Source organism: Bombina bombina, chromosome 4 (assembly GCF_027579735.1).
Source record: "Bombina bombina isolate aBomBom1 chromosome 4, aBomBom1.pri, whole genome shotgun sequence".
In the NCBI taxonomy this organism is placed as follows: Eukaryota; Metazoa; Chordata; class Amphibia; order Anura; family Bombinatoridae; genus Bombina; species Bombina bombina.
The window spans coordinates 388,480,003-388,507,599 of NC_069502.1; the positions used below are offsets into that span (position 1 = coordinate 388,480,003).

Here is a 27,597-nt window from a genome sequence, read left to right on the forward strand (position 1 = left end):
CACTTGATACTTCAAAATAAGGGTTAGCATAATGATAAGGTGATATTTCAAACTTAATTTCCTTTTGGTGATTGTGGCTAAATAAATGCATGCAATAATGAAGGTGATTCTGTTACAACTTTTTGTGTCAATTTTTTATTTTTTTTATTCCGCCTTCAAAATTTGACTTATGTACCATGAAATTCAGGTTTGATTCATCAATGCAGGCTCAATGCCAAAAGGAGGTGGTTCTAAGATATTTTCCACCTCATAATTTGTAGTAATGGAGTCACACATTTGCTGGTTACAGAATCGCAACATTCTTATCATTTCCTACTTTAAATATTTAATTGAAATAAAAACTAATAATAATCCTGGTGATTTTATTTTGATTGAGTATGCAGGCTAACGGTCTGTAAATAAGGTTGTAGTTCAGGTAGTTACTGTCGAAGAATTAGAACATAAAGTTTCATTCCTTAGCAAGCAAAATACTGCAGGAAGTACGTTTTATTTTTACTGCAAGAGAGGACAGATGTTGGGTAGATACAACACAAGTGCTGAAGTTGTTGCAGCACCCCAATATTTATAAGATATCACTATTATTTTAGTTATCCTATTCCAGAAGATGAGTAAATCTACGTATCGAGTGAATTTGTCTGCTTGTTCACTACATTTTTTATTTTGTATATGTTTGTAGTTTGTATTACTTTAGATTTCTTATTATCTTAATTCATATTATATGTTAAAGTGAAGGTCAATTTAAATGAATCGGTGCCCGGTTTTTAATAATACTATTAAAAACAAGGGCACTTTAATTCATCAAAATTGACATTTCACTTGTTTTCTTCAATCGCTCCAGCGATTTCCCCCGGCCGTCGAAAGCCTCAAAATGATGAATCCGGCTTCCTCCAATCATGGCTTCCCCCCCCCCCCCCCGGGGGAATCATGGCCTGAGGCAACACCGTTATTGAAGGAAGCCGGATTCGTCATTTTGGACCCACGAAGAGGGCTTGCGATGGGCGGAGGAAGCGCTGCAGCGGCTGTCAGGATTAAAAGGTAAGTTTTTGAAGAAAACGTGTGAAATGTCAATTTTGATGAATTAAAGTGCCCTTGTTTTTAATAAGTTTATTAAAAAACAGGCACTGATTCATCTAAATTGACCTTCACTTTAAAGTTAATGTTCTCTTTTTCAAATGATCCAAGTCCAATTCCAAGGAAGTACTGTTTATAAAATTGTTCTAAAATACACTGTAAAACAGAAGTAAATAAATTCTAATCTACTAAGTTATAATCAATATAATTCTTTATGATATTGACCGAGTAATTCCATTACTTTAGTAAAAAATATGTATAGGGATAAACAGGTTGTCAACTTTTACCAAAATTATGTAAAAGAATCTCCCAAATGTCACCATCATATAATAAAATTATTCAAATCTAGAGGTAATTCTCGAAGCTGAATTGATCAATTTTGTATGAACACTTGTAATACTACAGTATGTCTCAGGACTGGTGATTTTACCAGTTTTCAAAAGGGATCAGTTTATGAAGGATAACTCATACATAATGATATTTACACTATTTTTATAGTATTTTAGATGGGCTTCTTTGTGAGCTATTGGATTATGATGATTTATTTACATTAGTGTTTTTGAAATAGTGTAATTACTGTTTTTAAGTGTAAAAATGTGATTCTGTTACTTATGGAATTTCCCAGTGATAACCAAGGTATTGAGCTAGGCACTTTTCGATATATTTAATGCCACTGTTTCACCACCAAATATGATCATATAAAAATAAACTTTTAACTTTTTCACAAACTTTGTGTTTCTCATTAACATTATTCAGCTTGTGCAGTTATAACACAAATGGATGTAAAAGCATCTCTGGGGTCCCATTTGTTCATAAGTAGCAGATATGCATGGCTTTGCCATTGCTTTTTTGTAATTAGAAGGCTGCTGTGCACCACGCTTCATTCCTGGCAGTGAAGAGGTTAATTAGTTTACAAGGGTTATAGTATTCTAGTGTAAGGATTACCCTCCCACCTCCCTGATTCCTCACCACCACCACCATGTTAGGTACTGGCATACAGTTTTCTAAAGTTTTAGTGCTTTTTTTTTTTTTTTTTTTTAATATAAATCAATTTTATTTATTTTCTGCGGTGTAGGATCGCCCTTTACCATCCCACCTCCCTGATCCGTCCCAAACAGCTTTCTAACCCTTCCCCTCCTAATGGTGTTCACCATCTTAGCTGCCAGTACCCAGTTTAGGTACTAATTTTATTTATTTATTTTTTCTGTAGTGTAGCGGTCCCCCCACCCTGTGATCACCAAAGTAGGGCCCTCACCCTGATTCCCCATTTGTCTGGTGCGTAGGGCACCACCCTCTCCCCTCCGACTCTGTGCTGCCAACCTGCCTCCATCTCGCTCCTCCCACCAGCACTGAAGGACATTGTTACAGACTGTGACACAGACTGTCACTGTAATGATATGCCAATCTGAACTCATATGGTAACAGAGCACAGATAGCGCTCCATTACCATATGAGGACTGATTGCCTGCAGCTCTGGAACAGTAGTCTCAGCTGTCACTTTACAGCTGAGACTTCCTGAAGCTGCCGCGTTTATGGTTCTCGGACAGAATGCCGACTGACAGAATGCCGAAGCACACCGTCAGACATATGTTCCGAGTTCGGCCGAGGACAGATATGCTCCAGAGTTGGCTAATATGTTATACAATAGGAAGGCAACAGAAAGGTGTTTACTGTCCCTTTTTAAAATGTATTAGTAGTCCAATAGAAATGTATTGCTACTTACAATACTACTCCAATAAATCTCTATTGTATAAGTACAGTGTTTTACATTTTCCAACAATTATATTTCATTAAGGAAAATGTATTTCTTATTTTTAGAATGATACAGAATTGTTACAAGTTTAGGAATAAAGGACAACACTAATTATACAGGGTCTGCAGCTGTGATTCACACATTAAGAGTATATATGTGTATATGTATTAGGCGCTAATTTGAAAGTATTTTTTTTTATTTTAAATAACGATAATGTATTTAGCACAAAAACATAGAATTAATTTTAGCACTATATTTAAGAGTAGTTTTATTAAGCTGTATTTGCAGATTTTGAATTGGGTTTGAACTTGGGAGATTGTATGAAAGGGATAAATGTCACCAATCAGGGGTGTATTTTGGCCTTGGCAAATAATGCACTTGCCTGGGGCAGCACTTTTTGAGTCTGACTACATACACACACACACACTCACTACACCTACACACATGCACAGAGCACTACACACCCCTTCACCATATAAACACTTGAGCATTCACTTTACACATACACGCACACTGCACTACACTACACACATGCACAGAGCACTACACACCCCTTCACCATATACACACTTGAGCATTTACTTTACACATACATGCTCACTGGACTACACATGCACACTGCACTACACTACACGCATGCACAGAGCACTACACACCCCTTCACCATTTACACACTTGAGCATTTACTTTACACATACAAGCTCACTGCACTACACTACGCACTTGAGCATTTACTTTACACATACATGCACACTGCACTACACTACACACACAATTACACACCCCACACGTGATCATTTACTTTGGAGCAGCTGAATTTTGAGTGCCTAGAGCAGCACAAAACCTAAATACACCACTGTCACCAATGGTAATCTTTGAACATTAACACATGTAATTTGCAGATATCAATTTTTCAAAGTAAAGATAAATTCCTAGATGAAATTGGGGGCATAGATTCTAATCCTACAAGATTACATTGGTTTAGCACTACTAGAAACTGTTAATTTAAATGAAACAGTCTTAATTACTATACTACTTGATAGACTACAGTTCAGTTTTTCACTGTACATGATTTTACCCTTTTTAGTAACTTTTGTATATATTTTTTTATTGTATTTGTCTTCTAAGGTTTCACATATGTGCATTCTTTGCACTCCCTTCAACAGAATTGGAAGGTGAATAATGTTCTTTATTTTAAAAGGCCACGACTAGAAAAATGATACGCTCTAAATTGTTAAAGCATGTAATTTTAAGACTAGCAACCCTGCACCTCTATTTCATTAACCCATGTATGACCCAGCTTTGTAAATAGCACTGCTGATTGGATCAGTTTTAGTTTCTGCTCGGGCCAGCAGACTTTTGTGACTCTGGATCAGCACTTCTACTATGTTTTTAACTCCTTTGCAGGGATAACAAATTAGAGCAGGTCATTTTTCAACTTTAATGGCGCTTTATGTAAATAGCAGTTATATAAAATGTAATAATTGCTACTGAGAGGCAGTACAAGGATCTGTTGATGTGTTGTCACAGCTATGTTGATGACAACTGATCCAGAGAGATTTTGCTCTGTATAGTAATCTCCTGTAGTGGAACTATTGGTGGTTAGACGTGAATAAACAAACTATTATTAGCACAGTATTATAACACAGTCAGTTTCTTACAGTTGTATGACCCCTAACTAAACTAGGGTTAACTTTCAAAGAATATAAAGGACGTAAAAAAGTGAGTGTAATATAAATGTTTAATTATGTGTAAAAATTTGAAAATTATACTTTCATTTTTCCTCATCTCCTTTTCCTGCAATATTGTGGCCTTTCCAATTCCACTGAGTTTCTATAAAATATTGGGCATCATCGTGTTGAAACTTAGGTTTCTCCTTATCTAATCTCTTGCTGAGGACAATTAGAGAGAGATTTAAAACCAGCAATAAAGTGTCCAAACACAAAACTGTCAATGGCCAAGGGGACACCCTGTTAGATAGTGAACACTATTATTTTCTGCAGTCATTTTTTGCACGGTCCAGTGTTTGAACACTTTATTACCCATTTTACTTTAAATATTTAATTGTTCTCAGCAATTTTTTTTTTTTAAAGCAGGAATGTAAGCTTAGGAGCCAGCCCATTTTTGGTTCAGAACCCTGGGTAGCGCTTGATTATTGGTGGCTACATTTAGCCACCAATCGGAAAGCGCTACCCAGGTGCTGAACCAAAAATGGGCCGGCTCCTAACCTTACATTCCTTCTTTTCAAATGAAAATACCAAGAGAATGAAGAAATAATGATAATAGGAGTATATTTGAAAGTTGCTCAAAATTGCATGCTCTATCTGAATTATAGAAGAACACATTTGGCTTTCATCTCCCTTTAAACATTTTAAAGCAGTTTACTTACCAGAAGCTTGCAGAGCACCTTTAAATCTTTATTAGCAGCAGGGCTGCAGCATTTTTACCTAAACCTGCTTGTTGGAGTATGGTGCAAAAACTTGGTGAATTGTGCTGTTTTCAAAGGAGACAGAATAGCCTGCATTTATTTTGTATTTCATTATGTCACTTATCACTTAGTCTATTATTTTATTTTACAACACATAATTGCTAAATAATTTATTCCACATGTTTTCCTTGTAAAAATACATCAAGTTGGATTAATATCTATAAAAATGATTCATCTGTTGCATGTGGATTAAGATCTTGGAATATTTATTGATTAATTTAAATATGTCATCAATGCCACTTTCATAATTATCATCAACATTGTCCCAAGCAGTAAGCATTCTTTGAAAAAAACAGAAGTTGATGGTTAAAAAGAATAGTTGGCTATAACTGTTCGTTTTTGAAGATCTTCGGTGGTCTTCCAGGATCAAGTTTTACAGAAATCGCAGCACATAAACTACCCTGATGTTTAGTACAAACCCTTCTTCTAAAACTTAAAATTATTTGAATAAAAGGATTTTGAAAAATGTCTTAAAAATATAAATTGCTGTTGTGTAATTTGTATGTATTCATTATAATTTCCTTTTCGGTGGTGTTCGCTTTCGATTAAAAATACTGAAGAGGATCATTGTAAACCAGAACTTTTTTCTTTCTTAGCAACATGGATGAAACAAAAGTGTCCCCCCTGAAACATTTTGTGCAAGCGAAGAAAGCCATCACTTCCATATTTGACCAGCTGTTGGAATATGTTAGTGAAGGGGTTACATTTGTAGAAGGTGAGCTTTTCTTGCTTTGTTTGAATATTTAAAATTTTCGATTAAAGGGCCATGATACCCAAATGTTGAAACACTTGAACGTAATGCAGCATAGCTGTAAAAAGCTGACTAGAAAATATCACCTGAACATCTCTATGTAAAAAAGAAAGATGTTTTACCTAAAAAATTCCTCAGTAGCCACATCCTATTGTAAAGGACTTCTAAGCAGCAAATCAGTATGTCTGTCCCGGGACAGCTAAGGGAGTGAGCTTACGTGCACACTCATCTTATTTCCCTATTCAGTTTAAGGAAGTTAACTATGAAATCTCATGAGAGTTAAGTGAAATCTCATGAGATCACAGTAAAAGAGTTCATGACCTCAGCACTGCTGATGCTGATTGGTTGCTGTTCATTTCTTCATTATTTTTATTTTCTCTTGTTAAGTGTATCCAGTCCACGGATCATCCATTACTTATGGGATATTAACTCCTCCCCAACAGGAAGTGCAAGAGGATTCACCCAGCAGAGCTGCTATATAGCTCCTCCCCTAACTGCCATTACCAGTCATTCTCTTGCACCCAACGAATAGATAGGATGTGTGAGAGGACTGTGGTGATTATACTTAGTTTCATACCTTCAATCAAAAGTTTGTTATTTTATAATAGCACCGGAGTGTGTTATTCCTTCTCTGGTAGAATTTGAAGAAGAATCTACCTGAGTTTTTCTATGATTTTAGCCGGAGTAGTTAAGATCATATTGCTGTTTCTCGGCCATCTGAGGAGAGGTAAACTTCAGATCAGGGGACAGCGGGCAGATTAATCTGAAAAGAGGTATGTAGCAGCTTATTATTTTCTGACAATGGAATTGATGAGAAAATTCTGCCATACCGATATAATGTAAACTCAGCCTTAAATGCAGTAGCAGCAACTGGTATCAGGCTGTCATGTATGTATATTTTACACTTCAGTATTCTGGGGAATGGCACTTCACTGGAATTATACTGTATGCATAAAACTTTAGCCTAATTTGCAGGGACTAGCAACAGGCTTTTTAATAACACTCAATTTATTAATGTTAAACGTTTTTTGCTGGCATGTAAAATCGTTTAATTTTCTGAGGTACTGGGTGAAAAAATGTTTTGGGCACTATTTTTTTCCACTTGGCAGTCGTTTTATTTAATTTATGACAGTTTACTGATCTCTCTCACTGTTATGTGTGAGGGGGAGGGGCCTTTTTTGGCGCTTTTGCTACGTATCAAAAAATTCAGTCAGAAGTTTGTCTTCCCTGCATGATCCGGTTCATCTCTACAGAACTCAGGGGTCTTCAAAACTTGTTTTGAGGGAGGTAATCACTCACAGCAGAGCTGTGAGATTGTAGTTGACTGTGATAAAAAAAACGTTTATTTCTGTATTTTTTTTTTTTTTTTTTTTTCTGCTATCAGGGTTAGTTATCCTTTGCTAATGGGAGCAATCCTTTGCTAAAATTGTGTTTTTTTACAAAGATTTGATGCTATAACTTTTCAGTTTATTAATTTTCAACTGTCATAACTTTTTCTGTGCTTCTTATAGGCACAGTACGTTTTCATATTATAGTAAATTACTTGAAAAGTATTTCCAAGTTGCTAGTTTATTTGCTAGTGTGTTAAACATGTCTGATTCAGAGGAAGATATCTGTGCTATATGTGCTAAAGCCAAAGTGGAGCCCAATAGAAATTTATGTACTAACTGTATTGATGCTACTTTAAATAAAAGTCAATCTGTACAAATTGAACATATTTCACCAAACAACGAGGGGAGAGTTATGCCGACTAACTCGCCTCACGTGTCAGTACCTGCATCTCCCGCTCGGGAGGTGCGTGATATTGTAGCGCCGAGTACATCTGGGCGGCCATTACAAATCACATTACAGGATATGGCTACTGTTATGACTGAAGTTTTGGCTAAATTACCAGAACTAAGAGGTAAGCGTGATCACTCTGGGGTGAGAACAGAGTGCGCTGATAATATTAGGGCCATGTATTATTACACACGAACAATGGCACTACAAGGGCTTTTTCCCTGTTATTCAATAATTACAGACTATATAATATGTATTTGTGAAACAAATATTGCTTATATAGGGAATGGTGCTAATGCATAAGTAGATCAATTTCAGAAAACTAAGGAGAATCACACAAGGAGTGTGGATATCTCCTGGAAGTATGCACCTGAAAGCACTCTTAGCCTAGACTCTGTGGCAGTAATTCCAGAACCGGTAAAATTAAAATATAACTTTTATTATGAATTGCTCTTAAAATAAGGGTAACACACAAATTAAAAACGACACTAGCACCTCCAAGACATCTATTAAGTGGTTCACTCTTTAGGAGGACTTATTAGATAAAAGGCCTAATGTATATAATTATATTCTCCTTAATAGAGTTATCTTTGTTCTGCTATACTGCTGCTATTGGGTCCAAATAATGTATGTGTGCAGTCATAATATGACTACCACCATATATAAGGATATTTGGTTACCCTAATGACTCTGGATCATGTGGTGTTAGCCAGAATTGTGTCTGTTTGTATAAATATTTTCTGAGAGGACAATAACTGATTGATTTCTCTCAGTGAGGCCAAATATCCTCACTGTTTAATGGTACAACATGTGGATGTTTATTGAAAAAACAATATTCAGTGTTGCTTGTATCTAGATGTATACTATTTAGACTCTGTACTCTAAATAATAGTTGTGAAGTTTTGTGTGCAACACTATAGTGTTATATTATATTGACCACATATGTGAAATAGTTTTCTGATATCTAAGCTCAATATAATCCCCAACCGTTTACTCAGTGCAAATCCTTGTTGTTATATTATTACTATTTTGTTCAGTTATCATTCACTTTGTAAGTAATATGGGAGTGCTCTCAGTCAAGCTAATGTTACGGTCACTGCTTGACTACTGATATATACAGCATTAGCACAACAGCACTAAACAATATCACTATAGAGTTAATGTGGGTTACAATATTTTCTTTTATCTTAGCGCTGCATCAATATCCTTTGTGGTATCTAGTATTGGTTGCAAAGCAGCAGCACTGTTATTGTGTTTCTATTTTGTATCACATTTCAGTTACATTCAATTCGTGCTGTAAACTTGTAACTAATTCCTATACTGGATAGTATAGTTCTATTTGGATTGGTTGGTATCTATACTCGTGTCAATTCAGATTGCAACTGACTCGGTAGGTTCTATTATACCCTCTATTGTCCTGCGCAGTAATAAGTAAGACTGATTGTATTTCAGTTAGCCAAAAATTCTAGCTAAGTCTGGCACAACCCAGACTGTACAACAAGTTAACTACGTATAGCAGATATTGAGTATTAGATTGTCATTGAGGTGCTAGGCTTTTAAAAAAATTTGAGAGCGCCCAAACACTCGCTGTGACTCCTGACTAGTTTCGCCCCTCCGGGCTTTGTCAAAGGCGGCGAGCCGCCGTTGTTGGGGGAGTATATACCGGTTGAAACCGGAAGTCCCGCCTTGCTTCTATTGTGATTGGCTCTTGATCAGACAAGGTTCATTGATTGACAGCTTCTACTTGCAATCATTATTTGGGGATTATTGGTTTGTGTCCTATGCTGATGTTACGCGTGCTGTCTGTATGTTAAATGACAGATTCGGTCAGTGTTCTATACTGATTCCTAAGGTGGTCTACCTTATTTGATATTATCATGGTGTTCAAATATTGATACATATACTATTATTTCGATATTTTGCTGATCATTGTGACTAATCATTAACTACTCTTTGGATAAATTACATTCCTAATATGATGGAAATAGATTAACTTCTCATCTAATGTGAATAGCAGTTTAATATCTGAGTACAGTGCCATAGATATTAATTATTAGTTTTAGGCTGTACTGCAGTGAAGAACAGATACGGTCTTATAATGTGACTGTGCTCTTGCGTGAAACTAAATAAAAGTGTTGGTGAAAATTAATATGTGAAATGAGAAAATAAAATAAAAAGATTTGTTAACTCTCTACAGTGCTGTGAGTGTTCACGTTATTTGAAGAACATGTTTATGTTACATCCCTTGTTTCGTTGTGTGTTTTGTCCTAGTGTCTTGTGATACTTGATTGTAAATATTGTGATGAATATAATCTTGCTATTGAGTTCAAAGCTAGCAATTTAAATTAGTGCTGTTTGTTATTTTAGTTGTCTGTGTGATAAATTAATTGTGTGTTAATTATGAAAACACTGGTTAGACAGTCTATTCCAGTGGTTCGTGAATGTGTTCTTGTAAACAGATTTTTGTGACATTAACTTTTGTGAAAAGTTGGGGGAAGGGGTGAAAGAACTGTATTCACTTAACATACTTCATTTTTGTGACTCTTTACTTGTGTATTTTACTTATTTGTATTATATCATATTGTTTCATTTATATTGTGTCAACTTTTTTAATCGTGATCTGTTTCTAATGATTCTTGATTATTCTATATGGTTACTGTATCAGTGTATACATTTTAAAGTTTACAGAAAAACATAATAGTTATTCTGTTCATTCAGCCCATATGGTTGGACTGAATTTAATAAATAGATCCACCTACTCTCAGCTCTCAGCAGGGCATTTTCTAGATTTCCTCCTCGCATTCCTAAACTCACTTTTTCTATACCCCAGCATTGCAAGTCATTTGAGTTTGAATTGTGGAATTTTAATATTAGGGCCATGTCAGACACTGCGTCACAATTTGCAGAACATGAGGACGGAGAGCTTCATTCTGCGGGTGACGGTTCTGATCCAAACAAACTGGATTCAGATATTTAAAATTTTAAATTTAAGCTGGAAAACCTCCGTGTATTACTAGGGGAGGTGTTAGCGGCTCTGAATGATTGTAACACAGTTGCAATACCAGAGAAAATGTGTAGGTTGGATAAATATTTTGCGGTACCGGCGAGTACTGACGTTTTTCCTATACCTAAGAGACTTACTGAAATTGTTACTAAGGAGTGGGATAGACCCGGTGTGCCGTTCTCACCCCCTCCGATATTTAGAAAGATGTTTCCAATAGACGCCACCACACGGGACTTATGGCAAACGGTCCCTAAGGTGGAGGGAGCAGTTTCTACTTTAGCTAAGCGTACCACTATCCCGGTGGAGGATAGCTGTGCCTTTTCAGATCCAATGGATAAAAAGTTAGAGGGTTACCTTAAGAAAATGTTTGTTCAACAAGGTTTTATATTGCAACCTCTTGCATGCATTGCGCCTGTCACGGCTGCAGCAGCATTTTGGTTTGAGTCTCTGGAAGAGACACTTGAATCAGCTCCATTAGATGAGATTACACACAAGCTTAAAGCCCTTAAGTTAGCTAACTCATTTATTTCAGATGCCGTAGTACATTTAACTAAGCTTACGGCTAAGAATTCCGGATTCGCCATTCAGGCACGCAGAGCACTGTGGCTAAAATCCTGGTCAGCTGACGTTACTTCTAAATCTAAATTGCTTAATATACCTTTCAAAGGGCAGACCTTATTCGGGCCCGGGTTGAAAGAAATTATCGCTGACATTACAGGAGGTAAAGGCCATGCCCTGCCTCAAGACAGAGCCAAACCTAAGGCTAGACAGTCTAATTTTCGTTCCTTTCGTAATTTCAAAGCAGGAGCAGCATCAACTTCCTCTGCACCAAAACAGGAAGGAGCTGTTGCTCGCTACAGACAAGGCTGGAGACCTAACCAGTCCTGGAACAAGGGCAAGCAGGCCAGGAAACCTGCTGCTGCCCCTAAGACAGCATGAATCGAGGGCCCCCGATCCGGGAACGGATCTAGTGGGGGGCAGACTTTCTCTCTTCACCCAGGCTTGGGCAAGAGATGTCCAGGATCCCTGGGCGTTAGAGATCATATCTCAGGGATACCTTCTAGACTTCAAATTCTCTCCCCCAAGAGGGAGATTTCATCTGTCAAGGTTGTCAACAAACCAAATAAAGAAAGAGGCGTTTCTACGCTGCGTACAAGATCTTTTATTAATGGGAGTGATCCATCCAGTTCCGCGGTCGGAACAAGGACAAGGGTTTTACTCAAATCTGTTTGTGGTTCCCAAAAAAGAGGGAACTTTCAGGCCAATCTTGGATTTAAAGATCCTAAACAAATTCCTAAGAGTTCCATCGTTCAAAATGGAAACTATTCGGACAATTTTACCCATGATCCAAAAGGGTCAGTACATGACCACAGTGGATTTAAAGGATGCTTACCTTCACATACCGATTCACAAAGATCATTACCGGTATCTAAGGTTTGCCTTTCTAGACAGGCATTACTAATTTGTAGCTCTTCCATTCGGATTGGCTACGGCTGCGAGAATCTTCACAAAGGTTCTGGGTGCTCTTCTGGCGGTACTAAGACCGCAAGGAATTGCGGTAGCTCCGTACCTAGACGACATTCTGATACAAGCTTCAAGCTTTCAAACTGCCAAGTCTCATACAGAGTTAGTACTGGCATTTCTAAGGTCGCATGGATGGAAGGTGAACGAACAGAAGAGTTCTCTCTTTCCACTCACAAGAGTTCCCTTCTTGGGGACTCTTATAGATTCTGTAGAAATGAAGATTTACCTGACAGAAGACAGGTTAACAAAGCTTCAAAATGCATGCCGTGTCCTTCATTCCATTCAACACCCGTCAGTAGCTCAATGCATGGAGGTGATCGGCTTAATGGTAGCAGCAATGGACATAGTACCCTTTGCACGCCTACATCTCAGACCGCTGCAATTGTGCATGCTAAGTCAGTGGAATGGTGATTACTCAGACTTGTCCCCTACTCTGAATCTGGATCAAGAGACCAGAAATTCTCTTCTATGGTGGCTTTCTCGGCCACATCTGTCCAGGGGGATGCCATTCAGCAGGCCGGACTGGACAATTGTAACAACAGACGCCAGCCTACTAGGTTGGGGCGCTGTCTGGAATTCTCTGAAGGCTCAGGGACAATGGAATCAGGAGGAGAGTCTCCTACCAATAAACATTCTGGAATTGAGAGCAGTTCTCAATGCCCTTCTGGCTTGGCCCCAGTTAACAACTCGGGGGTTCATCAGGTTTCAGTCGGACAACATCACGACTGTAGCTTACATCAACCATCAGGGAGGGACAAGAAGCTCCCTAGCAATGATGGAAGTATCAAAGATAATTCGCTGGGCAGAGTCTCACTCTTGCCACCTGTCAGCAATCCACATCCCGGGAGTGGAGAACTGGGAGGCGGATTTCTTAAGTCGTCAGACTTTTCAGCCGGGGGAGTGGGAACTTCATCCGGAGGTCTTTGCCCAAATACTTCGACGTTGGGGCAAACCAGAGATAGATCTCATGGCGTCTCGACAGAACGCCAAGCTTCCTCGTTACGGGTCCAGATCCAGGGATCCGGGAGCGGTTCTGATAGATGCTTTGACAGCACCTTGGACCTTCGGGATGGCTTATGTGTTTCCACCCTTCCCGATGCTTCCTCGATTGATTGCCAGAATCAAACAGGAGAGAGCATCAGTGATTCTAATAGCGCCTGCATGGCCACGCAGGACTTGGTATGCAGATCTAGTGGACATGTCATCCTGTCCACCTTGGTAGCTACCTCTGAAACAGGACCTTCTGACCCAGGGTCCCTTCAAACATCAAAATCTAATTTCTCTGAAGCTGACTGCTTGGAAATTGAACGCTTGATTTTATCAAAACGTGGTTTTTCTGAGTCAGTTATTGATACCTTAATACAGGCTAGGAAGCCTGTTACCAGAAAGATTTACCATAAGATATGGCGCAAATACTTATATTGGTGCGAATCCAAGAGTTACTCATGGAGTAAGGTTAGGATTCCGAGGATATTGTCTTTTCTACAAGAAGGTTTAGAAAAGGGTTTATCCGCTAGTTCCTTAAAGGGACAGATTTCAGCTCTGTCCATTCTTTTACACAAACGTCTGTCAGAAGTTCCGGACGTTCAAGCTTTTTGTCAGGCTTTAGCTAGGATCAAGCCTGTGTTTAAAACTGTTGCTCCACCATGGAGTTTGAATTTAGTTCTCAATGTTTTACAGGGGGTTCCGTTTGAACCCCTTCATTCCATTGATATCAAGTTGTTATCTTGGAAAGTTCTGTTTTTAATGGCGATTTCCTCGGCTCGAAGAGTCTCTGAGTTATCTGCCTTACATTGTGATTCTCCTTATCTGATTTTTCATTCAGACAAGGTAGTTCTGCGTACTAAACCTGTGTTCCTTCCTAAGGTGGTCACTAACAGGAATATCAATCAAGAGATTGTGGTTCCATCTTTGTGTCCTAATCCTTCTTCGAAAAAGGAACGTCTGCTACACAATCTAGATGTAGTCCGTGCCCTGAAATTTTATCTACAGGCAACTAAGGATTTTCGACAAACGTCTTCCCTGTTTGTCGTTTATTCTGGTCAGAGGAGAGGTCAAAAAGCTTCGGCTACCTCTCTCTCCTTTTGGCTTCGTAGCATAATACGGTTAGCCTATGAGACTGCTGGACAGCAGCCTCCTGAAAGAATTACAGCACATTCTACTAGAGCTGTGGCTTCCACTTGGGCCTTTAAGAATGAGGCTTCTGTTGAACAGATTTGCAAGGCTGCAACTTGGTCTTCTCTTCATACTTTTTCCAAATTTTCCAAATTTGACACTTTTGCTTCTTCGGAGGCTGTTTTTGGGAGAAAGGTTCTTCAGGCAGTGGTTCCTTCCGTATAAAGAGCCTGCCTGTCCCTCCCGTCATCCGTGTACTTTAGCTTTGGTATTGGTATCCCATAAGTAATGGATGATCCGTGGACTGGATACACTTAACAAGAGAAAACATAATTTATGCTTACCTGATAAATTTATTTCTCTTGTAGTGTATCCAGTCCACGGCCCGCCCTGTCACTTTAAGGCAGGTAATTTTTCCATTAAACTACAGTCACCACTGCACCCTATGGTTTTCCTTTCTCTGCATGTTTTCGGTCGAATGACTGGTAATGGCAGTTAGGGGAGGAGCTATATAGCAGCTCTGCTGGGTGAATCCTCTTGCACTTCCTGTTGGGGAGGAGTTAATATCCCATAAGTAATGGATGATCCGTGGACTGGATACACTACAAGAGAAATAAATTTATCAGGTAAGCATAAATTATGTTTTTTTTTACCTGCAGCTGAGCAACAGCTAAAGTATATTTGTACACAGAACTTACTCTGCTGAGCTGAGGAAATTGTGAGGTAAAATATCTTCCTTTTTTACATAGAGATGCTCAGGTGATATTTTCCTGTCAGCTTTTTAGTTATACTGCATCAGTTTCAAGTGATTTAGCATATGAGTCTTATGTCCCTTTTAAGTCATTTTTGTAATACCACTTTCTGTTTGGTGATTATTTTGCATTCACTGGTACATATTAATAAATGATACATGTGACTGAATAGTCTATACATAAAAGCTCATTCAAGTAAGAACTTGTACATTTAGTAGAAACCAATTCACCAATGAGATGAAAATGGGAAGGGAGAACAACAGGGAAAACTCTTAAAAAAGAAAACAAGGAATGTATTAATAAAGATATGTCTATATATAAATAAAAACATAACACCAAAGTTCTGAAGTAACTTTGTATAACTTTCAAAATATTTTGAGATACATAAAAATGATATTGTTGAAAATATTGAGAGCTTGATATAAAATAAAATATTGGGGAACATTATTAAGTGGCTATTGTTTAATAAATAAAGGTTTTCTAAAAACTTACCTTTATGCTTCTTGACTCCACTTCCTGTAGGTTTTATTTATTTACAGTTAGTAATGTTTATTTCAGTATTTTTTTTAGTTGGTTACTTAATGGTTTGTTTATTGACTAAAATGAGTAATTGACATCTGTCCAATATACATTGCTGTGAAGTTGTAGTAAAAAAATAAAAATGTTGCAACTTTGCTATTTAGTTTTATTTATATACACATTTTATTCAAAACAGTCCTTTATTTTTTAAGAGTTCTCAGTTTTTTTTTAATAATTCCAGATTTTTTGGACTTGGTTCTTGTTACCATAAGGAATATGTGTCATAGCCATCAGAGGCAGCCTCTTCCCCCGGTTTTTGCACTTGTCGTTGTCCTATTATTTTGCTATTATTTGTTAACCTACAAATTAAATCCTCTTACCTTTTTGGCAAAGTATATTTCTCACTTAAAACAATAGGAGTATTCACCCAACCTTGTTGGGTTTATATATATATATATATATATATATATTCTTTAAACACCTTTGGACTACTTGGAACAGAATAATGCCACTAGTAAGCCTGCATTGTCCTTTTAGCTTGTTAGTTGTTACCCTGTTCTGTATCACCCTTGAGGTGGCACCTTATCTAGTTCACCACTAGTTACACTGATTTGAAATGTATTGAACTTAAAGGGACACTGAACCCAAATTTTTTCTTTCGTGATTCAGATAGAGCATGCAATTTTAAACAACTTTCTAATTTACTCCTATTATCAATTTTTCTTCGTTCTCTTGCTTTCTTTATTTGAAAAAGAAGGCATCTAAGCAATTTTTTTGGAAAGCAATTGTTTATTGGTAGGTGAATTTACCCACCAATCAGCAAGAACAACACCGTGTGTTCACCAAAAATGGGCCGGCATCTTAACTTACATTCTTGCATTTCAAATAAAGATACCAAGAGAATGAAAAGAATTTGATAATAGGAGTAAATTAGAAAGTTGCTTAAAATTGCATGCTCTATCTGAATCACGATAGAAAAGATTTTGGTTCAGTGTCCCTTTAAGAATATAAACCTTATTTATTTTTAAATCTCCTTATTTTGCCATTCAACCTATGTATGAGTACCCAGATACTCTGGTACGCACTCCTTCACCTCACTAACCTAATGCTATATACACAATCTAGATTCACTTTGCCACTCTTCACAGCAGTAAAGTGAACCTCTTTCTCCCAAACATAGTGATCTGGTTGTAAATCATATTAGGTGCACAGCCCAGATCTGTTTTGTTCCTCTCCACTAGAACAGTTGTGGCTATGTGCCCACTTGGTGAAGATAAATACAAGAATAGAAAATTATATCATGTCTGTCAGGTATCCAATTTTGTAAGAGACAGCCATTTAGTAAGAATGTTACAAACCTTTTAAGAATACTTATCACCTAATTTGAGCCTTTTCATATGGATTGCCAAGTTGATGTTTTTAAACTTAATAATAAAAAATAAATAAAAATGTACTTATGTATAGAAAAACATCAAATTAGCTGTTATGCAGTTCTTTTGAAATATTAAAACCACAAACATACATAAACACCTGGACACTGTCTGTCATGTAATACAACATATAATATTGTGACAGTGGGAAAAAAACATGTAAGCAGTGAACTAGAATGTAATTGTTTCCCTGCAACTATTGGCCTAACGTCTGGATCAGTTAATACAGCTGCACTAAGTTAGATTATTTGCAGATTTTTGTATGCAGGTCGGTAGGAAACAGGCTTTCCCAACAAGCAAATCCCTACTAGTATGAAATGTTGGTGCAGTATAAGTAAAGCTAGGTGGCAGCACTAATTTCACATTTTTAATGCTAATATTCACTCAAACATTACCAAATTGTATATGAACCCCTTGTCCATTAGTTATTAAAGGTAAGTAGTTTTACTGTTGCATATTTTGATTTCTTTTAATTAATAAAAACAACATATTTTTTTTATCTTTACTCAGGAACTTTCAAGAATGCAGAGTTAAACCACTTAACAACAAAAGATGATCTCTCAGAAATTCAGGGATATAAGACTAAACTGTCTGGTATTGGGGAGGTGCTGTCACGCAGGCACATGAAGGTGGCATTCTTTGGCAGGTACATTTAGGAAGCCTTTCTTATAATAACTACTTATACATTCTATATTGTGTGTGCTCCAGGTTTCACACAATGAACAAATGATACATGCATCCAGAATAATGTCCAAAGGAGGTTGCAGGAGAAACAATAAAGAAAAACCGCAGGAACCATAAGGTGCTGACCACACTTTATCTTTTGTTAAAATCCCACTTAATAAAATAATTTTCAAGGGAGAATACAATATATGTGAGCCTAGAGCTATTGGTATTTAGTTGTGTGGTGGCCAATAAGTTTCTGTTGGACAATTACATTTATGTTATGTTGTCTTCTTTACTAGATTATTACTATTTTCTGTTTAATACAAGGTACTCTTAAGATACACAAATATTACATCTCTAACATTTGGTTGTACAAAATGCAAGTTTATGGGAACAACTGATGCCCCTGTGTGACCTTGGAATGTTTTGCCTCAGCAAGTGATTAGCACAGCACTGGCAGGTAAAGCAGGCTCGCTTTGGTTCTGCACACTGAGGAGGCAATGAGATTGGATTTCTTCACCTGCTGCACTAACATAATGTGTTTGCTTTTTTACTGTGGGACTCTGGAGCATGCCAGTTTGTTTCGCTACTACTTAATAATCTGTTGGTTGTCACTGAGCAAAGTAATATTGCACACAATGTGTTTTGGCCCTGTTTCTTGTAGACATTTATTTACTTCAACACTTCAGCCGTCCATTTGAAAACATCTATTGTAGCTTATAATTGCTTGTTTGCTGCAATCACTTGTTTAACAATGTTCCCAGCACACAGCAGTTGAGATTTCACATGACTTTTTAATAATCTTTATATAGTCATAATTTTCTTGTTTAAATCTAAAAATTAGGCTGCAGGCTGGTGATTTTCTGTATACCCACTCTCTAAAATTGGAGAGAATGATTCTGAGACTTTAATAATCGTTAAAAATAAACATATAGTGAGCTTGCAATATCTTTTTTGTATAATCTATAAATAACATTGCATCACATTAATCATTTGTTCAACTTATAGGCGGAATGCATTATAATGCATTTAACACACTGTTAATATGTATCTGTGTTAAAGACTCCACAAACAAATCTGTTATATGGAAAGTTTCTCTTGAGAGATGTTTTGTGTCTTCATTTTAGGACAAGCAGTGGTAAGAGCACAGTGATTAACTCTATGCTGTGGGACAAGGTCCTGCCAAGTGGTATTGGGCACACAACTAACTGCTTCCTCAGTGTGGAGGGGACAGAGGGAGACAAAGCATATCTTATGACTGAAGGGTCTGATGAAAAGAAGAGTGTCAAGGTATGTATCTTATGTGAGAGAACGTGAAGTCCTTACAAATGACACAAGGCTCGTAGTAGGAGACCTTTACAAATTCCAAAGCATTGTATATCTTTTTCCTATACCAAATAAAGAATTGTACCAGTTCAGCCCCTGGAACATTGGGTTGATTGTTAGAAGTTCAGTTTGGTTGAGTTTAATATAATTTCAGAGGCATTTGTGCATGAAAAGTGTGTTGTCCATCCCTTGTAGGTTTAGCACTGAATTCCTTTGATGTTGTTGACTTTGTACATGTCCCATTGTTTTTTTAATTGTTGAACCACTTATTATAATGTTACAATAATAAGATATTGTTTACTGCACACTCTGTTTGTATCTGTATGTTAAAGTAAATGGAACTGAAATGTTTTGTAAGATGTCGTACACTGTTTATAAAAGGGCTTAGAATATAAAATGGTGTTTGTACTTATATACTGCCTTTTTTTGCACCACTTTTCTTTTGTTAAATCATCATATAAACATTGGTGTTTTTTTGTTAATAAGAGTCCCTAAAGGAAAGTATCTTTGACCACAACACGCTAATTTTAAAATCTTGTATATGATTTTAAATATATAAGACAATGAGGTTTTATCCCGGATATTGCATGTTTGCTTTTGATTTATGAGCTGAAATACAAATATTGGTGTTTAAATGGGGTTAATTTAATGTTCCCTATTATCGACTGCAGATTTAACAAATCCTTAGTAATAATGAAAGCAACTTATACATAAAGTATCTAGCACATTGTCTGACATTTTATACAGTTGTACACTTAGCCTACCAGCTTTCACGTTAGCATTTATGTGGTTCATTTCATATGGCATATTTTATCTGTCTGTGATATAATTTACCTTAACATTAGGGCAGTTTTTAAAAAGTAAATAAAATAAATTAGGGAAAGCCTTAAAGTTTCTATAGCTCATGACCAGAGATACCTAGGTGAGGACATACAGAGTGTTCTTTTATTCATTCTATAATCTATAAAGATCTTGTTTGTTTTTGTGTTCAGACCGTTAACCAGCTGGCTCATGCGTTGCACATGGACAAGAATCTGGAAGCAGGCTGCCTTGTACATGTTTTCTGGCCCAAGGCAAAGTGTGCACTTCTCAGAGATGACTTGGTTCTTGTAGACAGGTATTCATTTTGGTCTTTAAAGAAGTTATACAGAAAGAGAAACGCTCTACTAGGAACTAACAACAGCTCAGTAGCTTGTTCTATGGCAAGTTATCACCTAGCCTCTTTTTGCCCACTTGTGCTTTTCACAGAGGAGCACCGAAAATACCAGGCAAGGAAAATGTCAACCCCAGACTATAATTTCAGCCTTGTCAGTGAGGTGCAGCCATATCCCTCTAAGCACATTAGACAAGGAGTCGACATCTGGTTTCCCACATCATCCCTAGGCAGACTTTAAAGAAGTAAATCACAGTTTAACTAGTGCATAACTTTCATTCCTTCATATATAGTATAGTATATATCGTGTTTACTGTCCTATCCCTCTATCTTAATTTGTTTTTATAATATGCCATGTCAGACCCTGTATTTCCCTAGTATTCCAGTGCAATAGTCAGTTCTTTCATCTGAAATAAAAGCAGCACACTTAACAAGCCCAATCTGCTTCAGCTCTTAGCACAGGGAGCACACTTTCTATTCAATTCAATATCTTGAGCTAAAAAGCTGTACCATGAGGCAGGACAAGAGGTAGTTTAAAATGTAAAGTTAATTTAATTTAAAGGTGCATAAAAATACAAAAAGAAAATGTTATCATTGCACTACTGTTTGCATATAACCTTGTGTTTGTCTATTTAACCCCTGCAAGGGAGTTAAACACACAGTAAAAGTCAGCAATCCACTCCTGGGACCTAGTTGAACACATCAGGTGAGCCATTGACTAAAGGCTGTGACACACTGAGAGCAGTGCGGCACGCAGCGTGATGATGCGGCTGTGCGCGCTCAATGTGTCCTGCCTTTTCATCTCTGCTCGCTCAGCCGCATCAGGTTGCGTAGCTGAGCACTCAGAGTTGAAATATTTGAACTTCAGAAACGATGCTGCACGAAGCAGCTGCTTCACATTGCTTACAGTGTGTCACAGCCTTAAGGCATATGTGCATAGCTGACAATCCCCCAGCTAGCTCCCAGTAGTGCATTGCTGCTCCTGAGCCCAACAAAGAACACCAAGATAACAACGTATAAGTAAAATCAGAGGTGAGTTTAAAAAAAAGTCTTTTAACCCCTTAACGACACGCGTCGTACAGGGTACGTCTTGCACAAACTGGTCTTTAAAGACCAGCGACGTACCCTGTACGACGTTGGGGTTGAAAGCGGCTGGAAGCGATCCTGATCGCTTCCAGCCGCTTTCCGGTTATTGTAGTGATGCCTCGATATTGAGGCATCACTGCAATAACATTTTTCCCCATCCGATGCAGAGAGAGCCACTCTGTGGCCCTCTCTGCACCGGACATCGATGCCGCGATCGTTGGTGGGTGGGAGCAAACGTGGGAGGCGGGTGGGCGGCCATCGATGACTTACCAATGTGCATCGGTGGGCGGGATCGTGGGCGGTGTTGCTGGGGGCGCGCACGGACACAGGGGAGGCGGGCGGGCGCGTGCACGGGGAGGGAGCGGGTGGGAACCGTTACACTATGGAACAGTGCGGTTTGTATTTAGAGGGAGAGAGGGGGAATAAATGTTTTATAAATAAGTTAATCTAAGTGATCTGGGAGGGGGTGGGGGTTTAGTCTTGGGGGGGGAAGCTACACTACAGAAAAGTGGGGAAAAAATAAAAAAAATATACATTTTTTTTGTAAACTGGGTACTGGCAGACAGCTGCCAGTACCCAAGATGGCTCCCAATAATGTAGAGGGGGAGGGTTAGAGAGCTGTTTGGGGGGGGGATCAGGGAGGTTTGGGGCTAAGAGGGATCCTACACAGCAGCATATGTAAATATGCTCCAAAAAAAAAGAAGAAAAAAAAAGATACCTTTTATTTTAGTACTGGCAGACTTTCTGCCAGTACTTAAGATGGCGGGCACAATTGGTTGGTGGGGGAGGGAAGAGAGCTGTTTGGGAGGGATCAGGGGGTCTGATGTGTAAGGTGGGAGGCTGATCTCTACACTAAAGCTAAAATTAACCCTGCAAGCTCCCTACAAGATCCCTAATTAACCCCTTCACTGCTAGACATAATACAGGTGTGATGTGCAGCGGCATTTAGAAGCCTTCTAATTACCAAAAAGCATTGCCAAAGCCATATATGTCTGCTATTTCTGAACAAAGGGGATACCAGAGAAGCATTTACAACCATTTGTGCCATAATTGCACAAGCTGTTTGTAAATAATTTCAGTGAGAAACCTAAAATTGCGAAAAAAATTACGTTTTTTTTTAATTTGATCGCATTTGGCGGTGAAATGGTGGCATTAAATATACCAAAATGGGCCTAGATCAATACTTTGGGTTGTCTACTACACTACAGTAAAGCTAAAATTAATTCTACAAGCTCCCTACATGCTCCCTAATTAACCCCTTCACTGCTGGGCATAAAACACGTGTGGTGCGCAGTGGCATTTAGCAGCCTTCTAATTACCAAAAAGCAACGCCAAAGCCATATAAGTCTGCTATTTCTGAACAAAGGGGATCCCAGAGAAGCACTTACAACCATTTATGCCATAATTGCACAAGTTGTTTGTAAATAATTTCTGTGAGAAACCTAAAGTTTGTGAAAAAATTTGTGAAAAAGTGAACATTTTTTTTTATTTGATCGCATTTGGCGGTGAAATGGTGGCATGAAATATACCAAAATGGGCCTAGATCAATACTTTGGGATGTCTTCTAAAAAAAATATATACATGTCAAGGGATATTTAGGTATTCCTGACAGATATCAGGGTTCCAATGTAACTAGCGCTCATTTTGAAAAAAAGTGGTTTTGAAATAGCAAAGTGCTACTTGTATTTATTGCCCTATAACTTGCAAATAAAGCAAAGAACATGTTAACATTGGGTATTTCTAAACTCAGGACAAATTTTAGAAACTATTTAGCATGGTTGTTTTTTGGTGGTTGTAGATGTGTAACATATTTTGGGGGTCAAAGTTAGAAAAAGTGTGTTTTGTTCCATTTTTTCCTCATATTTTATAATATTTTTAATAGTAAATTATAAGATATGATGAAAATAATGGTATCTTTAGAAAGTCCATTTAGTGGTGAGAAAAACGGTATATAATATGTGTGGGTACAGTAAATGAATAAGAGGAAAATTACAGCTAAACACAAACACTGCAGAAATTTTTAAAAAAGCCCTGGTCCTTAAGGGAAAGAAATTGAAAAATGGCCTTGTCCTTAAGGGGTTAAAGCTGCATTCTATGTCTGAACCATGAAAGTTTAATGCAATTTAAGTTCAGTTAGTTTACAGTGAATGGAGCGAGGGACAGGATGTATGTTTTAACTGTATTGTTTCAGATACTTTACTTGCAGAAATATTTGTGGTTTAGTGACCCTTTTAGGTTATTTCTCTTCAAGCAAAGTGGAACTTGAAAAAAGAATAAGTAACTTTAGTAAAATCTAACCTTCATCACTGATATCTACATGGTATTTTTCTCTTCCCTTATATAGTCCTGGGACAGATGTTACAACAGAGCTAGACAGCTGGATTGATAAGTTCTGTCTGGATGCTGATGTCTTTGTTCTTGTGGCAAACTCAGAGTCCACACTCATGAACACAGTAAGCTACATTTATGATTATAATTTATTTTTATTTTGGAAATATTAAGACCTTTTACAGAAGGTCCATAATTTAAACTTTTACTAATTTACAGAAACCTATTGAAACTGCTTCAAGGTGGAAAATATATATTTATTTCTACTATTTCATAAAATTTACAAGGGAGAACTTAACATTATTAAATCTAGTATTGAAGGTTAAAGATGAAAATGAGAAAGGTGGGAAGACCAGGTTGATAGTGAGTCCCAGTGCAAGAAATACATGAACTCATTGCTTTGAAAACAAATCAGGGTGACTACATTTTTGTTAAACAACACTCTAGTATATATTGCTACGCTGGCGACAACTATTTTAAAAGCAAAGCACAGTTTTCTGGTTTGTTGCTCAGTGAATAAGCCTCAGCATAATGATGAGTAGAAAAATTTAAAGGGACGTTAAACCTCAAAATTTTCTTTTATGATTCAGATAGAACATACATATATAAACAACTTTCCAATTTACTGCTGCTATCAATTTTGCTTCATTCTCTTGGTATCCTTTCTTGAAGAAGCAGCAAATCACTACTGGGAACTAGCTGAACACATTGGTTAGCCGATCACAAGAAGCATATATGTGTCACCACCAATCAGTAGCTAGTTCCCATCTCCTGAGCCTATCTAGATATACTTTTAAAAAAAGGATACCAAGAGAATGAAGCAAATTAGATAACAGAAGTACATTGGAAAGTTGTTTGAAATTTGTCTGCTCTGTCTTAATCATAAAGAAAAATTTTGCGTTTATGTTCCATAAACATGTAGTCGAAGTTCTATTTACCTTTCTATAGTTTATTTGTTTGTTTTATTAAAGAAAAAGCTACACCAATTTATTTTTTCTAATAACTGATTTTATTGTTTTCTCTCCATGGTTTAGGAGAAGCATTTTTTTCATAAAGTTAATGAGAGACTATCTAAGCCAAATATTTTCATTCTTAACAACCGCTGGGATGCATCGGCATCAGAACCAGAATATATGGAGGATGTGAGTATGAATATAAATAGTATGCCGTAACCCCTTAAGGACCGGGCATTTCAGACTCAAACTTCCCAAAAGACCATAGCATTTTTAGCATTTTTGCCATACTACATTTAAACAGAGTCTTGTTTTTTTTTTAATTTACCTATCAAAACTATATATATATATATATATATATATATATATATATATATATATATATATATATATATATATATATATATATATATATATATATATATATATTTTAGTAGACAACCCAAAGTATTGATCTAGACCCATTTTGGTATATTTCATGCCACCATTTCACCGCCAAATGCGATAAAATAAAAAAATTGTTAACTTTTTCACAAACTTTAAGTTTCTCACTGAAATTATTTACAAATAGCTTGTGCAATCATGGCACAAATCGTTGTAAAAGCTTCTCTGGGATCCCCTTTGTTGAGAAATAGCAGCCGTATATGGTTTTGCCATTGCTTTTTGGTAATTAGAAGGCCGCTAATTACAGCTGCGCACCACACTTTTGTGTTAATCAAGTAGCTTGTAAGGTTAATTTTAGCTTTAGTGTAGAGGTTACCCTCCCACCTGACACTTCACACCCCCTAATGCCTACCTGATCCCTCCCAAACAGCTCTCTTCCCTCCCCCTCCCCACCAATAGTCACCCCCATTTTAAGTACTGTCAGAAAGTCTGCCAGTATGAAAACCTAAGGCTCTCTAAACCTCTACCTATTAGCCACCATCTTAGGTACTGGCAGCTGTCTGCCAGTACTCAGTTTGCTTTAATTTATATTTATTTTTATTTAAAAAAACAAAAAAAACAGTATACATTATTTTCTGTAGTCTAGCTACCCCCCCCCCCCCCCCGATCACTTTCCCACCCTCTCATCCCCTTTCCACTACAGGAGCCCCCTCTCTACCTCCTCCCTACTCACTGCCGCTGTACACTGCTCTAAACATTTTTTTTCCCCCATAGCATAGCAGTCACACCCGCTCCTGCCCCCCTCTCGCCCTGTTTAAAGGGCAGTCCTGATTTTTATAAATATATATCACACAGCGTGTTTACCATGCAGAGCTTGAGTAAATGTTTAAAAAATATTAATCCTTTGGTTTCCATGTAGGTGTAGTAATAAGATTGTTTAAAGGGACATGAACTGATGCATAACATTCTCAAAACCTTCCAGCTCCCTAGGAGAACTGCATAAAAGGATGGCATTTAAAATATCCACGTGTCATTTATAAATATTTTAAATTAAACTTACCCTGTTTCTGCATCATCCAGCCACCTGCAATCACATCTTTGTTTTTAAATAGGCTTTGGAGGGTGCTACATCTAATCAGGGGAGAGAAACACTGTGCTCGCTCTACTCCAAAGCAAAGTGCGCTTAAGAGCATACCGCAATAGAGAATAATTGCCTATTAACTGTGGTCTCTCATTGACTACACATTTTAAATGACTCTCTTTTATGCAGGCACATGCACTGGATACAAATAACCTAAAAGTACAAGTTGCAGAAACAATAAGCACTTATGTGCTGCAAATTGAGGAGAGGTAGCTGATATGAGCATCAGCGTATTAACATTAAGTTACATTGTAGCCACAGGCCTATATTGGACAACTCTGTTACAAAACTTATCCATCCATAGGACAATTTTAGATGTTTCCAATTTTTATTTTCCTAGGTCCGTAACCAACACACTGAACGTTGCCAGTCTTTCCTTGTTGATGAACTTAAAGTGGTTGACTCTTCAGAGGCACAAAACCGCATCTTTTTTGTTTCGGCAAAAGAAGTTCTTAATGCCAGAATGCATAAAGCACAGGGAATGCCGGAGGCTGGTGGGTGAATTGTATCTGTTGATGTTCTTACCTCTTTTAATGCCATGAACAAAAATATAGCATCTCAGTAGTGCATACAGTATTTTATTCAACACATAACACTATTAAACATTATGCTATTATCTTTTCTAGATATGACTTTTAATACCTGGGTTTGTTTTGTCCCTTTTGGCTGTTCTCATTTTAAAATTCAGAGTATTGATGAATCATGGAATAACATTTAACTTTTTTTTTTTTTTTTTTTAGGTGGGGCACTAGCTGAAGGATTTCAAAGTAGATTCTTGGAATTTCAAAAATTTGAAAAATTGTTTGAGGTATAATTTGTTTACATTTTGGAGGTTGAATATGAAATCTAATTTTTGTACCGTACATTAGAAAATTGATGTAACTGTCATTAGTGCTGGAGAATGCAAACAAGCTCAAATAACTTACTAAGTGCCAGATTACAAGCGGCGCACTAGAAGTTTAGCTTTTTGCGCTCGCCTGGTTGCACTCGTATTATGAGTTTAATGTAAACTGTTTATGCTTGCGCACTAACCCTACGAGCGCAAGAAAACAAACTTAGGATATTGCGCTGACCCAACATGAAAATATGAATATTTCACTTTTCATTGTTCTTCATTTAGAAGAATATATTCTATTTATTCATAAATACATACACATATATATATATATATATAAATATATATATATATATATATATATATATATATATATATATATATATATATATATATATATATATATATAATATATATATATATATCTCTTATGGTATTTTGGTAAAATATATATACATGATTATATATAGGTATTGATATATACAGATATATTTAGGAATATCTATTTATAAATACATAGAACATATTCCCCTATGTGC

At 37.1% G+C, this 27,597-nt stretch overlaps 1 protein-coding gene across 2 annotated transcripts in view; it reads left to right on the forward strand.

Annotated features, from left to right (window-relative positions):
- The window catches only part of MFN1 (mitofusin 1), a 161,433-nt gene that overhangs the window by 7,352 nt on the left and 126,484 nt on the right, over nucleotides 1-27,597 (forward strand). For both annotated transcript variants that reach the window (XM_053710163.1, XM_053710162.1), the window contains exons 2-9: nucleotides 5,909-6,027; nucleotides 17,697-17,832; nucleotides 18,980-19,142; nucleotides 20,171-20,295; nucleotides 23,762-23,870; nucleotides 24,780-24,887; nucleotides 26,564-26,717; nucleotides 26,964-27,031. In XM_053710163.1, the coding sequence (XP_053566138.1) occupies nucleotides 5,913-6,027; nucleotides 17,697-17,832; nucleotides 18,980-19,142; nucleotides 20,171-20,295; nucleotides 23,762-23,870; nucleotides 24,780-24,887; nucleotides 26,564-26,717; nucleotides 26,964-27,031 (978 nt within the window). In that variant the 5' untranslated portion in view covers nucleotides 5,909-5,912. The remainder of the gene's footprint in view (nucleotides 1-5,908; nucleotides 6,028-17,696; nucleotides 17,833-18,979; nucleotides 19,143-20,170; nucleotides 20,296-23,761; nucleotides 23,871-24,779; nucleotides 24,888-26,563; nucleotides 26,718-26,963; nucleotides 27,032-27,597) is intronic.